Source organism: Dryobates pubescens, chromosome 5 (genome assembly GCF_014839835.1).
Source record: "Dryobates pubescens isolate bDryPub1 chromosome 5, bDryPub1.pri, whole genome shotgun sequence".
NCBI lineage: Eukaryota > Metazoa > Chordata > Aves > Piciformes > Picidae > Dryobates > Dryobates pubescens.
The window spans coordinates 11,636,820-11,653,451 of NC_071616.1; the positions used below are offsets into that span (position 1 = coordinate 11,636,820).

At 44.9% G+C, this 16,632-nt stretch overlaps 1 protein-coding gene across 1 annotated transcript in view; it reads left to right on the forward strand.

Moving 5' to 3' along the window:
• The first annotated feature begins 1,448 nt into the window (after nt 1–1,448).
• The window catches only part of PLEKHH1 (pleckstrin homology, MyTH4 and FERM domain containing H1), a 54,186-nt gene continuing 39,002 nt past the window's right edge, over nt 1,449–16,632 (forward strand). Inside the window, exons 1-3 of the mRNA XM_054161610.1 lie at nt 1,449–1,718; nt 7,087–7,262; nt 14,690–14,752. Of these exons, the coding sequence (XP_054017585.1) occupies nt 7,122–7,262; nt 14,690–14,752 (204 nt within the window). The 5' untranslated portion in view covers nt 1,449–1,718; nt 7,087–7,121. The remainder of the gene's footprint in view (nt 1,719–7,086; nt 7,263–14,689; nt 14,753–16,632) is intronic.

A 16,632-nucleotide genomic window follows, 5' to 3' on the forward strand; every position in this document is an offset into this window, starting at 1 on the left:
AGGTAGTGCAAGGCTCTGCACACACCCCCTGCCAGCCTTCCTTGGCAGTGAGCTATGCTTGAATAACACAGGTAATATCATAGTATCATAGTATCAGACAGGGTTGGAAGGGACCACAAGGATCATCTAGTTCCAACCCCCTTGCCATGGGCAGGGACACCTCACACTAGATCAGGCTGGCCAGAGCCTCATCCAGCCTGGTCTTAAACACCTCCAGGGACAGCGCCCCAACCACCTCCCTGGACAACCCATTCCAGGGTTTCACCACTCTCATGGTGAAGAACTTCCTCCTCACATCCAGCCTGAATCTCCCCACCTCCAGCTTCATTCCATTCCCCCTATCACTACCTGATATCCTGAGAAGTCCCTCCCCAGCCTTCTTGTAGGCCCCTTCAGATACTGGAAGGCCACAATGAGGTCACCTCAGAGCTTTCTCTTCTCCAGCCTGAACAGCCCCAACTCCTTCAGTCTTTCCTCACAGGAGAGGTGCTCCAGCCCTCTGATCATCCTCGTGGCCCTTCTCTGGACACCTTCCAGCACATCCATATCCCTCTTGTAATAGGGGCTCCAGAACTGGACGCAGTACTCCAGGTGGGTCAATATATATGCATATATGGGATTGCTGCTTGTAAAATTGCTCAGAAGGTGGTGGCTCTGTGCCTGAATAAAGTATTTTCTGCACTGGCAGGTAGAGAAATGCTTGAAGACCTGTTTGTGTGAGCCACTTTGCATAAACGGTGGTCCAAGAACGTGGGGCAGGATGGTGTCCTGTGGCCAGGAAAGCTATCATTACAGTGACTGGGTTTTCATCTCTGTCCTGGCACCAACCCAGTGCCCTGGGGCTGCCTACAATCAGGGAAGGGTGCACCAGCTGAAGCCTCAATTTCCACAGGCTACTGAGGGCTGCAGGTGGGAGATGAGGGCAGCATGACTGTGGATGCCAGCTCCCAGCCTTGCTCCTTTACAGTAAACACGGCTGCGCCCTCAGGGCTGGGGCCAGTTTGGGAACATCAGCTCTGAAGGCTGGTGGACTTGCAAGGTGAATCTCAGGAGACAAAGACTGGACATCAACACTTGCCGCTTTGGTGTGCCCGAGGAAGAAGCCTGCAGCCGCCAGGAGCTCTGCCCGAGATGGGGGCTTCAACCCCGCTCAGCTTTTGCCCGAAGGCGCTTGGCGGGACAAAATGGCTGCCCGGTGCAGGGGCAGCAGGAGCGCTCCCGCCTTAGGGGGCAGCGGACAGGCCCTCAAGGCGGCCGCGGCGAGACCGGCCCGAGGTGAACCGTCAGCAACGATCCATTCTGAGGCTGCAGGGTTGCGCGGGTTTGTCTCCGCCAGGGTTTTTCTCCTCCCGGGCCGCTCCGGCACCCGGAGCAGGGCGCTGCCCGCCTCACCTGCCTCGCCGCCGAGCCCGAGAAGGGGTTAAAAGCCCGGGGCGGGTGATGTCAGTTCCTGCACTCCTCGGGAGGGCTGGCTCTGATATTTGAGCTGGGCTCTCCCGCTCGAAGGAAAACGGAGAGAGAATGGGAAAGTGCTGAATCGGACAGAAGCCGCGCTGGGCACCTGCCTGCCACCCTGCGCCCGGCAGTCGCCGGCGGCGAGGGCGAGCCCCGCCGCGCTCCCCGCGGCCGCGCCAGGGCGGGAGCTTCCGGACGCCGCCGGCTGCGCCTGTCACCACCGGGCTCCGCTTCGCCGGGACGAGATCCCCATGCTGGCCAAGGTGAGCGGGGCAGCCCGGGCCCCCTCCTCGCTGCCGAGGAGTTGTCTTCAAAGGGCTGGTCTGTGCGGGGTTGACTATCGTAGCCGTTCTGCCCCCTCCTTTCCTTCCTCAAGGTGACACTAAAGGTGAGCGACGGCAGCGTTCTGGGGGTGATACGTAATCGAGGTTTGCTACATTCAATGGGTTTGCCTTCGGGTCTGAGACATGGAGAAGGTCGGGGGGCGAACGGCCACACAAGGGGAAAATGTGCAGCCAAAGAGTAATTAAGTCTTGTGGTGTCTTCTGTCTTTCTGGTAAGCCAAGGTGTGCAGGTGTGGTGGGGAAGACCTCTGGAGGCTGAATGATAAACCCAGAAGCTCTCTTCCTGCCTTTTGGCATTTTTCACTAGTCACGCCACCTGCACTAATGTAGCGGGATGGGGTTTTTAAACATTTTTTTCCCTCTGGCCCATGCCAAGCCTTGCCCTGCTCACAGCTTGTCGTGTTACTTTTTCCCCATGCTCTGCACATCCCAGGCTGCATTTGTGAACGGGAAATGACTGTGTGGCTCAACATTCTAACTGCCTCGGGGTTAAAAAACTGTGGAGTGAAGCTGGTTATGAAATGGAAAGTGAGGTGACTAAGGGCAGAGAATTAATGGTACGGGGTTTCCACACTGAGCTTTGACTGTCGTCCATAATACCCGACCCTCTTGGTTTTGATGCAGTGACATGGGAGGAAATCTCTCTCCTTTCATATGTTACGCTTACCACATTTCTACAAATTCCTTTTGTAATAAGATGGTAGCCGAACGTTAGTATTCAGGTCTGGTGTTTAGGCAGGGTCTGGTGCATTTTACTGACAGGTGCTAAGAGCAGCACTCCTTCCATACTGACTGAATCCCCTGTTAACAGCCTGTGTAAACTGATTCCCGAGCTGAGGAGACACATCTGAAACACAGAAATACTTTTTCACTTGTCTGCATTGTTTGCACTGAATGAACAAAGCTGTGAACGCTTTATTTGCATTTATATCAGCACCTGTATTCTTCACATTGATTAATTGCTTTTTATTCTCAGGAGGCTTTTTGAGTGGATATATAAAAAGTTTCTGAAGTGTTTTGAATTCTAGTCTGAACCAGCCAGCCTCTGAGATATTATCTGATTCTGGTCTAAGAAACAAACAAACAAACAAAAATCCCATTCTGGTGTCATTTTTACCTTCATCAGAATTACATCTGGAGAAATATATTTATTGTCAGAACCATCTCAAATGCTGATCAAAACTTACAGCTATAGTCAAATATACAGTCTTATATCTGTGTTTAGTAGCTGCTTCAGTCTTTTTATCCTCAGTAAGTTCTAAGGGCTTTGTCGCTCCCATTATCTTCAGTGTAAGTTGTTTGATGCTTAACACTGAAAATCAAGCTGCTCTTTAAGAAATGTCTGTATGCATTTAAGAATGAAGCTTTGAAAATCTCAGATTGCGTGAAAAAAGTGGCTGCCTCCTATTTACAAGCTCCTGAAATAAGAATACTGAACCTGAGCCTCAGTTTCTTTATGTGCCAAAGGGAAAAAAAAGATATGGATATGGAAAAGACTAATATCTAGGGGAGGGGGGGATCAAAGAACTTAGTGCATTGAGAGGGTTGAGAATTACAACAAAACCCAAACCAAACCATGCAAAATGGCAGGTTCAGTAGCAAGGATTTAAAGTCCATCTGTTGATACTGCAACTTAAGCAGTTCATCTGTACTTTATATATTTAGGAGAGTGGGGGAGAAGGAATGATGCATTTAGCAGGAAATGGGAATGTAGAATAAATTTGAAGTTGTAAATAAAGTAATAATTTAGGGGTAAATGTGAGACATTGTGATACAGTATCTTTCTTGGGGAAAGGGTAAGGTTTTTGCAAGAGAGAGGAAAAAAAAAACCACAATTCTAATCTCTGGCCTTCAGAAATCATTTGATATGATGACACATGGGGTATTCACTAGCCGAGGTAGAGGAAAAAGGGATTGCTAGAAGAATTATAAGATAGACAAAGAAATGACAAAAAAAGAATGTGACAACACTGTCCTTAAGGGGGGGTGTTAGAAAGTAGGTGTTTTACTGGAAGAGTTGACTGTTCCAGTGGATTAGTAAGGATGGGACAAACTGTAATGGCACAAAGTAAAATCACATATTGGAAGGAGTAATAAGGTAGGCATAAAACCTGGGAGAGCAGTATCTAGAAACAGAGGAAGAAAAGATTTGGATATACTAATCAATTTCTGGGCTTGTTAAAGTCTGTGGTACAGAGATTCTTGATCTTTTGGAGATCTCACACAGACTTGTGCTTTGTTCCAGTGTCATTATAATGGGCCACTTGCACTCCCATATCTGCCATTCGCAAAGGCAAAGCCAGCTGATAACCTTCTGTTCCAGTTCTGTTGGCTCATCTGTGAATCACAGAATGGTTTGGGTTAGAAGGGATCCTTAAAAGTCATCTAGTCCAATCCCCCTGTAATGAAAAGAGACCTCTTCAACTAGATCAGGTGGCTCAAAGCTCTGTGCCACCTGACCTTGAATCTTTCTAGGGATGGGGCATCTACCACCATTCTGGGCAACCCATTCCAGTGTTTCACCACCCTCATGGTAAAAAAATTCTTCCTTACATCTAGTCTAAATCTGCCCTTTTTTAGTTTAAAACTGTTGCATCTTGTCCTATCACAACAGGCCATGGTAAAAAGATTTTCCCTATTTTTCTTAAGTACCGAGAGGCCACAATAAGGCCTCTCTGGAGCCTTCTCTTTTCCAGGATGAACAACCTCAGCTCTTTAAGCATTTCTTCATAGAAGAAATGTTCCAGACCTCTGACGGTTTTTGTGGCTCTCCTCTGGATCCAGGCCAACAAGTTCATGACTGTCTTGAGTAAAGCAAATGCAACCAGGTGGGGTATTCCCTGCGAGAGTGAGAAGTAATAAATGCCTTTACACAAGGCTTCAGTGAAGCTGCATGCTGCCTTTCAGGTGCAGTTGTGGTCCAGCCATGTCTGTGAAGGAGAGTGAGACAGATGAAACTCAGCTCTTTTGTATGATGTGCACTGAAGCTGGAACAGGTGCAGAGGAAGGGTGGTGAGCTTTTCTTGTAAATGAGGTCTTTAAGGAGAAGCTTTTGACATCAATAAATATGAAGGAGGGAAAAAATAGCTAAGATGAATGTCAATAATCTACAAGAATGAACAGATACAAGCTGGTATCATATTCATGCTGTCAACTAGAAGGCAGCTCATTAAAGGGGTGACATTCCAGAACAGAAATAGTGGGAGCAAAACTACCTGCACAGCTCTAGGGAAGGGCTATGTCATACAGATGTCTACAGTGGGAATGAATAAGACTTCATGATTCAGGACATCTATCCCAATCTTGGTTTTCCTATTCAGAATGGGGTATTTTTGTCCAACCAGAAGGGATGGACTATCTGAGGAAATTACTTTTGCTCTGGCATCAGCTGTGTGGCAAATCAGCTTCGTTATAGTTTGTGCCATTAGAGTTTATCCCATTCATTTTTATGTCCTCTTTAAACTTAAACTCTGTGAATATAGACTAAAATATACCTTCACAAAAGAGAACAGAATTTTGTTTGAGAGCCAAATGATTATGTCCAGAACAAAGTTGGCTGTAACCACACTTGCAGTGTTGTAGGATCCTTCCAATGATTTGGCACACTCTTTTGGCTTGAGAAGGACCAATAGCACTACCTTAGACACAAAACTTACAGTGTTGTGAAGTGTGCCAAAGATAACCTGGTTAAATATCTGTCAGGGTGTTAGGGCTAGAGATTATGTCTGTATGCTGGACTGGGCTGTGGAAAAGGATGGCCTCTCTATTTCTGTAGAAATGTAGGTGTGCTCCTTGTAGAATACTGGTCTTCCTTCTTCTATTCTGTAGAAATGTAGGTGTGCTCCTTGTAGAATACTGGTCTTCCTTCTTCTTCCAGTGTTTTCAGTGATGAGTTTACCAGACATGAGTGTGCCATTTCCCTGTTTGGCTTAAATCTACCTTCTGAACTGGATAACATTTCGCAAATCACTGGAAAGGCAGGCAACTCACTGCCTGGAAAACTTTCTATTACTGAACAAAGCAACCTGTATATAAAATAATTCACAGGTAATGCTTCTTGCTAAAGGGTATGAAATGTGTCTTCCTTAAGTCAGAACAGCAAGATTATAGCTGAATAACTTGGCTTGCTGTGCTACGTATAATTACACTATCATGTATACTCTTAAGGTGACTTGAAACTCAGGTCTCTTCTGTGCAAAATATGAGCCAGGTGTCTTGGTAAGTGAGTACAACTAGAGGGGCATCTTAAGCTTTCCCACCTACATAGGCATATGTAAAGGCAATGAGGCTGAGTGACTTCACTGTTCTCTCCCAAGTCTTGGTCTGTTACTTTGCTCCCAGTTCAGAAAAGCACCAAGTTTGCCTGTGAGCAGGTGAAAAGTTCCTGTAATAAGTATGAATTTCAGTATTTTGATGAAGCTGATGAACTGATAACTGTTCTGGGTTTGTGAACATTTGGTATTTTAGCCTAATACAGATGGCTGGTGGACTGCACACACTGAGTTGGTACAAACTTTCCTTGTGAGTGTTCACAAATGCCTGAATTTGATTAAGGACCCTTATTACCAATGTTTTACCTATCTTTTACAATGAGCACAAAGTATATAAACAGTTACTGAGTAAGAAAATAAAACAACTTCAACCCCCACATTTTTTTCCACTTTGTGGAATGGTGTATCTCTCTTGATATCTACAAGGACTTCAGTAGACTCACATGTTTTGTCTTTAGCCCTGGCTTATGCCTGGCTGGGATCTCCTTCTGTTTTAACAGAAGGATTGTTTGGATAATGTGGTATGGCTACTCATCCACTCCTATTATGGACTGACTGTTAAGGTTTGGGAACACAGCTGCATACATCACATCCTCTTTACACAATCTGTATGAGATGAAAAGTGTGTTAACTGAGTTATGTGTAAGATTTGAGGGTTTTACAGCCATTCTGGTACAAAGGAAGCAGTAGTGAAAATGCTCCTAGTCCATCTGAGCAAGGCTATAGGAATGGCAGTAAGGCTGTTTGTGGAATATACAGCATGATGCATTAGTAAATTATTTACTCACTCTAAAGGTAAATGTTTATTTAAATATTTATCTGTTATCCATTAAAAGAGTGACCTCTGGTAGAGGGCAATATCAATAACTTGGTGTAGTACCATTTTATCCTCTCCTTGCAGAAGAAAAGGCCTTGATTACGAGTCCTGTAAGATGGACCAAGGAAATTCAGGCACAAGGGGTGAAAAGTTTGCCTGTTTAAATTGTACTTTTTTCCCCTTCCCTTCTCTTCTGTAGGATTTTTAGAGTGCCTCAGACAACATCCCAAATGGATGATTAACTTCACAATGGCAGAAGTCACAGTGGAGAGTGGCAGCTGCATGGACTGGCAAAAACGATGCCTTGCTTTGGAGTCCCAGCTCTTCAAATTCCGCTTGCAGGCAAGCAAGATCCGAGAGCTGTTAGCTGAGAAGGTGAGGCAATGGTGATGGCTTCTCCTTTATGAGTTATGAGTTATGGCATGAGAGCAAAAACTCCCTAAATGCTGACCTACCCAATAATACTGATACTTGCAGTGGGGATCTCTTCCTTGATTACAGTATGTCATTGCACTCTGCTTGAGATACAGAGGTGTGCCTCTCTGAGTTGTGTAAAGTGGCATTAGAATTTGACCTTGTTTATTGAAAAATTACCAGGTATTCAGACTTCACTGGGAAAAACTGTACCAGCAAGATTCTGGGTATCTGAAGTGACTGAGGCAGAGGCAGAGCAAAGATGGATATTTTGGAAAAGAACAGCAGGATCAGGGCTTGGCTGGCAATAGAAAGCTTAAAGTGCAAATTATGCTGCAATGTTAAAAGACTGGGCGGAAGTACATGTCCTGCTGTAGTGTTAGAATAACTGCATGTGCAGTCAAAACATGCTGGGAATACTAAAGAGCAGGACTGAAATGGCTCTGAGATCTGGATGTTAGAAACTTGCCTGGCACCTGCGGTTTTAGAGTCATCTCTTACTAATCACTTAGAAGTCCACTAAGTGAACTCATTTGCAGTCCTAGGAGAGAGGACTGGGAAAGAGTTGACAGATTTGTTTGTTTTTCCATCATGGTGTGGATTTCTGGTGGTTTTCTTTACCTTAAACTTATTATTCAATTTTCCAATTTGAATTAAAGCTTTTCACTACCTTCTAATTTGCGTAAAATCCAAGTTTGTAGGTTGCTGTGAGGTTCCTTCTTTGTTTTAAAGTGTGCCTTATATTATCACGGTCCTGTCCAAGATTGCTCAGATAATTCAATTACTGTTGGAAACAGTTTCTTGCAGTCATAGTTTGCCAATGAAGTTGAAATCTTTACAGCTAACTGCAGTTTAATCCAAATGATTTTAAGCTCTGTACCTGATGACAGATATGTTCTGTCCTCACTTTTGCTCCATTTTGTATTATGTAACTTTTATGTATATACTCTTGTTTGTTGGTTTGGATGTAAAAGCATCCAGATGGCATCTAGCTTAGAGTGGAGCATTGTCCTTGCTTTCACTGTAATTGAATTTCCACTAATACCATATACTGCATGAGACATTCATTCTACCCTTCATCTTCTAAGAAATGTTGCAATTTTATGCACTCTCTTAATCTTTTCAAGGTAGCTCCTGAGGTAGACTTTAATGATTAATTAATAACCTTAAAAACCACTGAAATGGTTGTGAAGTCTGCTTAGATAAAGCCACATTTTAAAAAAAATCAAGTATGGATGTGGCATGGGTCTGGTAAAGACAACCAGTACTCATGAGCAATACTCTGTGCTTGCTGCATTGTGGAATCCGTGGCCTTGTGCCTTATTAATTTCTGCTTTGAGAACATTCCTGACTATCCCCACATGAAACAAAGAGACCCACCTGTCAAAGTTTCTTTTTGCAAAACAGGCTTGCAAGAGATCTTTTGGCTATCTCTTTAGGGTGGTTTGTGGGCCATGGCAGAGAATGACATTTTCATCTGCTTCAGGGGGCGCCCCAAGGCAGGGGCCTGGCTTCCCTTCATCCAGCCTTTCAGTCAGAGCGATGTTCCCTTTGTTAAGATGAAGGAGCAGCCTGGTTCAGTGAGCAGGTTACTCTGTAACTACCTGTACAGTGCCATCACAGGTTTACTTGAAGGGTCAAAGAGCTAGCAAGTTTGTAATTCCCTGCTCTGAATGTCATGTGGGAAGTGGAGAGCCTCAAGGACTGGGGGGCATCTCTGGCAGGCCCTCCTCATGCATACAAACTTGAGGAACCAGAGCAGGTATTCAGCACACAGTGTTCACCAGTGCCTCAGGTCCCAAACTTCTTTGCAATGACTTGCTCAGAGACCCTCCTTTGCTCCTCCTTAGTTGCCACAGGGCTCCCCAGCAGCCACAGCAACTGGAGCTCCTGCCCATGCTGTGCAATCCTCCTCCTCAGAGGGGCAGTGCTGCTTGGATAGATTGGATCGATGGGGCAGTGTTAATGGGATCAGCTTCAACAAGGCCAAATGCTAGGTCCTGCACATGGATCACAACAACCCCAAGCAATGCTACAGGCTTGGGGAAGTGTGGGTGGAAAGCTGTCTGGCAGAAAAGGACCTGGAGGTTCTAGTCAATGGGCAACTGAGTATGAGCAAGCAGTGTGCCCAGGTGACCAAGAAAGCCAATGGCATCCTGGCTTGTATCAAAAATGTTGCATCCAGTATGAGTAGGGAGGTGATTTTCCCCTTGTACTCTGCCCTGGTGAGGCCACACCTCGAGTATTGTGTCCAGTTTTGGGCATCTCCATACAGGAGAGATGTGGAAGTGCTGGAGCCCATGCAGAGGAGGGCAATGAAGCTGTAAAGGGCCTGTAGAATAAATCTGATGCAGAACAACTGAAGGAGCTGGGGATGGTTAGTTTGGAAAAGAGGAGGCTGAGGGGGGACCTCATCACTCTGTGCAACCACCTGAAAGGACATTATGGAAAGGCTGGTGCTGGTCTCTTCTTACAGGTAATTAGTGAAAGAAGAAGAGGGAATGGCCTAAAGCTACGACTGAGTAGGTTTAGACTGGACATTAGGAAGAAATTTTTCACAGAAAGAGTGTTCAGGCATTGGAATGTGCTGCCCAGGGAGGTGGTTGAGTCACCAGCCCTGGATGTTTTTCAAGGTCGCTTGTGTGTGGTGCTTGGGAATATGGTTTAGGGGTGCAGAGTAGGGTTATCAGTTGGACTTGGTGATCCTGAGGGTCTTTTCCACCTGATGAGGAAACGCTGAGAGCCCTGGGGCTGGTTAGTCTGGAGAAGAGAAGACGGAGAGGGGCTTTCATAAATGTTTATAAATATCTGAGGGCTGGGTGTCAAGAGGGAGGGGACAGGCTCTTTTCTGTTACACCTTGTGATGGGACAAGGGGTAATGAATATGAACTACAGCACAGGAGGTTCCACTTCAACATGAGGAGGAACTTCTTCACTGTGAGGGTCACAGAGCACTGAAACAGGCTCCCCAGAGATGTTGTGGAGTCTTTGTCTCTGGAGACTTTCAAGTCCTGTCTGGATGCATTCCTGTGCGACCTGTGCTAGATTCTATGGTCCTGCTCTGGCACTGGGGTTGGACTCAATGATGTTCAGAGGTCCTTTCCACCCCTAACATCCTGTGGACCTGTGAGAACTGAAGGAGATGCATGCTTTATGCATAGTGATGCCAGCTGCAGGGGTTTTTATCATAGATTTTACAGCAGCTGATTTTTAATGTTGCTGTGTTTTGGGGTTTTGTTGCTTGGGTTTTTTTTACACTTCTGCCTGTGAGAATGAAAAAAACCCAGATTTATTTGAGCACTGCCCTTTCAAAAATGTTTTTTTTCAGGGGAGTTGGGGGGAGATCTTGAAAAATGTGATGTGGGCACAGTTTAAAGCTGGGTTGCCAACCTGTGGTGAGCTTTGCCCTTGAGATCCTCTGATAGGGTTTACAGCAACAGGAAAAAAAATTTAGGAAAAAGAGGGGTTTGCCAGTGAAAGTGGAGAGCAGTGTTAAGAGTGGTGTGATACTTGCTCACCAGCTAGGTTGTCTCAGGGGTCTGGAAGCTCAGGGGTTGAAAAGCTTAGACTGGACTAGACTAGACTAGAATAGAATAGACCAGGTTGGAAGAGACCTTCAAGATCATCACGTCCAACCTATCATCCAACACCACCTAATCAACTAAACCATGCAACCAAGCACCCTGTCAAGTCTCCTTCTGAACACCTCCAGGGATGGTGACTCCACCATCTCCCCGGGCAGCCCATTCCAATGGGCAATCACTCTTTCTATGATGAATTTCTTCCCAACCTCCAGCCTAAACCTCCCCTGGTGCAGCTTGAGACTGTGTCCTCTTGTTCTGGTGCTGGTTGCCTGAGAGAAGAGACCAACCCCCACCTGGCTGCAACCTCCCTTAAGGTAGTTGTAGAGAGCAATAAGGTCTGCCCTGAGTCTCCTTCAGGCTAAGCAACCCCAGCTCCCTCAGTCTCTCCTCATAGGGCTTTGTGCTCCAAACCCCTCACCAACTTTGTTGCCCTTCTCTGGACACCTTCCAGCAAGTCAACATCCTTCCTAAACTGAGGGGCCCAGAAACATGATCTCCCATGTATCAAATTAGAAGTGGTCATAAAGACTATGATTTTAAGCAGATTGTGCTATTTTACCTCTCAAGAAAAAAAGCCCCAACCACTCATGCCTGGCATTGGTAGTACAATGTGTGCTAACAGTTTAAATACTTCAGATTTTGCAAATCTGCTTAGATTGAATAATCCAGATCGCTGTTCCGAACATGAGGAATTTGAAACCCAACAGTTGAACTGCCACTGCCCTACTTCACGTGGTGTGAGCTTCCATGTTGGTACCCTGGACTCAGTTATTGAGTCCAAGCTGCGCAGAGCCTGGCTGTGGGCGGGCATGGCAGAGGAATCCCCAGGCCCTAGCCTCCTAAGACAAAGCTATGCTGTCCCGCTGGACCCTCACAGGGTATTAGACCCTGAGTCCTGCTTTGTTGTGGACATCAGCAGGGATCTGGTCTCTTTGGAAACAGGCAGTTGTTTCCACTCCGACTTTCTTATACACACACAAAGAAAGAAACACTCCTCTGCTGGTGAGCAGCACAGCAGGCCATTGCCTTGGCAGCCTGGCTAGGAGCAAACTCTGGAAGAGAACAACAGGAGAAAAATGAGGCTGGGACATGCACGAGCTTTTTTTTGCTCAGTTTGATTTACCCTGTTCTTAGCCATCAGGAGAGGGAAAAGCCTGTGTGAATGAATGGTTGATTGGAGGATCTTCTGCAGCTTTTAGAAGGGCCATGTGGGTAGGTTTTAACCTACTTCTGTCTTACATCAATAAACAACAAACATTTGGAAAAAGCCTCTTTTGTCTTATGCAAGCATAGGTATACAACTGGGCCTGTTTCTCTCCATACAAACTATCTGGGCTAATGTCTGGGAGAAGAGTAACTTGAGTTTGGCTCGGTCACTAAGTTTTTTATGTGACCTGGGTCAAGTTGCTTAGTAGCATTTGTCAAATTATAAAGTATTTTGAATGAAAGGACCCATCTAAGTACCTGGCATTATTATTAATTCATTGAGGGATTTGAAAGAGGCTTACAGGCATGGGTGTATTAAATCTGAATGTGCTTCAGTGAGATGGCTGACACTTGGGATGGGTGAAGGAATCATTTTATGTACATGAGAAACGCAGTTATTTAACACTTCAGAAGTAGGACAACCCAATGTAGTACAGGAAGTTAAGAAAAGTACAAGTTCATTTAAGGCTACAGTGGGAATTAGGGTGGAAAAAAAAGTAATTGATTTGACTGGAATGTAGCCAGGTCACCCTGCTTGCAAAAGAAGTTTCATAACTCTTTAGTGATCAGGAATGGTCCCAGCACACATACTCTGTCCTGATCAGGATCTGGGACTGCTAGCTATGCAAAGCTAACTGCCATAAGTCTGGGACAAGGACTGTTTCAGTCAAAACAGTGCTGTCTTCTTGAAATAACCTGAATCTTTCATGGTGATCACCCATTTGTGGAGGATTGAGTTATTAGTCTAAGAGGATAGCCTTTGTGAAAAGGCCCAGAGATTCCTCTGAAGACTGTGCTGTGAATGTAGACCCTGTCAGTTCATCAGAAAACTAGCAAAGGCCATTGACTCTGAAGCTACTGTCATAAACCGTCTTTGTTTCACAAGGTGTATTATGTCTCCAGTTAGTATCTGTTTTTCACTTTGCTGCTTCCTGTGTGTGGTGATGACTGTGCAGAGGCTAATAGATAAATACATGGATAGATCGCTGTTGCTGGCAGACACAGACTTGAACCCAGACCAATGCTGTCAGTGTTGTATTGCCTTAAGCTCAGTCTCTACCAAGAATCTGAGAGACTGGGTCTTTGCCCAGAGCAGCTTTGGCTGTCTGCAGTCTTCTGTGGCACCTCCTTGTTCCTCTGTCAAAGAAGTGCCCTTAATTTGGATATTAACCTCCACAGACTGTGATGTCCTTGACTGCCCCACTGAAAAAGCAAACCTGAGAGGTATCATGCTGAAAGTGGCACTTTGTGATCTTCATGCTTTGAATTTGTTATGGCACATCTGTTTTTAGTTATATGACCATTGAAATGTCTTTCATACATACCTTACTGACATGTTTGTCAGTAGATGTCAGTCTGCTGTTATGATCAATGTGTACACATAAAAAGGAAATCTGTCTTGTTGCCATTTGAAGGAAAGGAAATGTGAACACAGCAATGTTGTCATCTCCATTCTGGGTGATCAGCCCAAGAGAAGTAAGTCCCATTTTCAGAAGTATTAGTTTGGTCCTTACAGTGACCAACCTGAATACTTGGCTCTAATCATAAAATCCATTGGAGAGAAGGAGTTTAGTCCTCCTTATAGCTTGCTTTCTGCTTGAAGCATGATTCTTTTAATCTTCTGAAGCTGCTTCTATGTCATTACTTCATTACTAAAAATATAAGTACAAGCTGGAAGCTCTGTGAAGCCTGTGCAACTTAGTGGGTGAAACTTAGTGCCACTAACTTCATATTACTGGGTTTAAATCTGACGCCCCCGGGGTGGGTGGTGGAAGATGACCTTGCACTCACTGAAGAAGATACTCAGTTGCTATTAAAAAAAAAACCCAACTACCAATCCACAAAACCAACCAGCCAACCATCACAAAACCCCCAACCAAAGACAAAACAAAATACCCCTACAATCAAACATCTAGTAGTAAGTAGTTAGAGGAATGTCAGGTACATCTGCCTTTCTCTGATAATGAAGTGATGTCCATAGCTTTAGAATAAAAGTCCATTCAGTGATGTTTGACTTCAGTAACAGCAATGCTCAGGTGAAGAATCACACAAAGCTCCTTAAAGGAAGCACTGAAAAATTAAGGTCATTGATAATCTTGTCAGTTACAAGGCTGTGCAGCTTTTGAAGCTAAAGCACTATATTCATTGGTTGTAATGTGGCACCGTAGAGAGCCTGCTGTGAGCTTTCCAAGACGTATTCATTTTTATGGTAGCATTGTGAACGAATTCTGTCTGGAATAAACCCAGGAAAGAATGGCATGCTGTATACAGGCTTCTTGCAGGGACAATCCCTGGTGTGTAAATTGTAGAGACAGGGTCAAGACTTTGGGACTATTCCCTTGACCCATATAATGAGTGATGAAGCTCACTAATGAGAAAACAGTTCCGGTGAATTCAAAGTAGGGCAGAAGACTGGAAAAGGTCAGCAGCTTTTTTTCCTTTTTCTTGGTCAAAGCTGTCCAGTTAACTCAAAAGATGCCAATGATCTGTAGACCAGCACAAGAAATGGAAGATTCCTGAGTAAACCACATAGATTTCAAGGTGATGTTAATTTCTTTTCTTTCTTTCCCCCTCTTCCTTTCTCTTCTGGCTCTGAAGATGCAGGAATTGGAACAGAGGGTGATAGAAGCAGAGCAAAGAGCTGAGGATGCAGAGAAACAGGTAAGAGATTCTCTTATGGTTCGTCTGGTACAAGCCCAACCGTGACTTAGTCCATGTTCCCTCTAGTTTAGCATATGGACAACACTCTGCAGTGCTGCACTCCGCTAGCGAAACATTGATTTAGAGTGATTAATGCATTTTCTGGACTACTTTGCAGGTTTTGAGTCTGAGCTATGAACAGGCTCCTAAACAGGTTCAACCCTAAGGGAAAACCAGCACCTTATATTTGCCTCTCAGCTTCACAGCCTCTACCCCCTCATCTATGATAGGCATGCTTGGTCATGGAAAGGGAAGTAGGTGTTGTACCTCAGGATTAAAGTGCAGAGATAGAGCTGCCTGGCACATCCTCAGAAAACACCAGAATACTGGTAAAGACTTGTCTACAAGTAGAAAAGTTTCTGCAACAGAAGTAAGGGTGTGACTGTCAAAGCTATCAGCTGCTTTGGACTTTATTTTTAGTACTGCTCTGGCTCAGGAGTCCATGGAGAAAAACAGTAAGAGCTGGATTCATTGCATGTTACTTTAACCATCTGAAAACTAGGCATATTGTCATAGCTAGTCTCTCTATGCCTCCTGAATAATGGAGAAGAGAAGAGAGACAGATTTCAGCTTGTGAACAAGCTATGAAGAATAATGGACCTTTGGGAAGCAGGCTGTTGTATAGTCTGCACTGTGAAGTGTATTGCAAAAGCGAAAAAGCTAGGAAGGGCCAAGTAGTCTGAGCTTCTGTGTCACTGCAAACCAATGCTGAAGAGCAGATTTATCGTCAAGCAGCTCCCTCCATCTGGACAGGAGCTGCAAGACTGAGCATTGAACCAGAAATTAAAGGGTAGAACTAAAACCCATGCAAGATGACCAAGAATGGCTGTCAAAGATGACTTGAGCAGTGGAGGACTGAATAGGTAGTGTTACAAGCATTGGGAAACATATTGCCTAGGAATCAAGAACTTGAAATACCTGGTAAGGTATTCTGTCTGCAGAATGTACTATTCCATGCCAGTCTGATATTGACATCAAGATTTGTTTCAACAAGCTTAAATAAAGGAAAGATGCTATGTCTAGTCACCATGCTGTTGGCCTCTGTGCTAGATCAGCAACTACCAACCAAAACAAAGAGTTGCTCTTGAGAGTGATATCAGTAAGTCCACGCCCAACCGAGACAAAGCTGTCACTGTCACTGTGACAGCACCAGCAGGAAATACAGCTATTGCTGCAGGCCAGTGAAGGAGGTTTCATACTAGCAGACACCTCAGTGACAGGAGTAGAGTGTTCATGATATGGTAAGATGCAATGACAGCAAGGGAGCAGATGGAAAGCAAGTCAAATCCAGGTCAGAGAATGGGGAAGAAAGGGAGAACTTGATTGGGAAGGTGCAGGAGAAATGAGGGTTGCCTTCACTCACCTGCCACCAGCAGAAATGAGGGTTGCCTTCACTAACTTGCCACCAGCAGTTCTGTAGCCATGTGTTGGCAGGTCCTAAAGACTAGCAACCCTCACAGTTTGCCTTTCCAGCATCCTTATCTACATCCAGAGATAAGTGTTCCTAGAGAAACACTTCATTGCTGCCTGACAGCCTGAAGAAGTGACAGCATAGGAGTAGGACCATTGCTTTCCACTGACAAGTACATTCACCATGAATGAAAAGCAGCTGACAAATGAGAGGGCTCCACATCAAGTGCAAAATCCCTTGTTATCTTTCTCTCCAGGAGTCTGGGGGGGGTGGATTTGTTAATTCAATGGGCTCCCTGTAGCTGCCAACCTCAATTAAGGAAATCACATGTTTGCAGTCCCCTCTCTGAGCCTCTAGTACAGTCAGCATTTGGGCATCAGACAGAAAGGAAGGGCCATTTCTTTTTCCACTATAATCACCCTAAACTCTA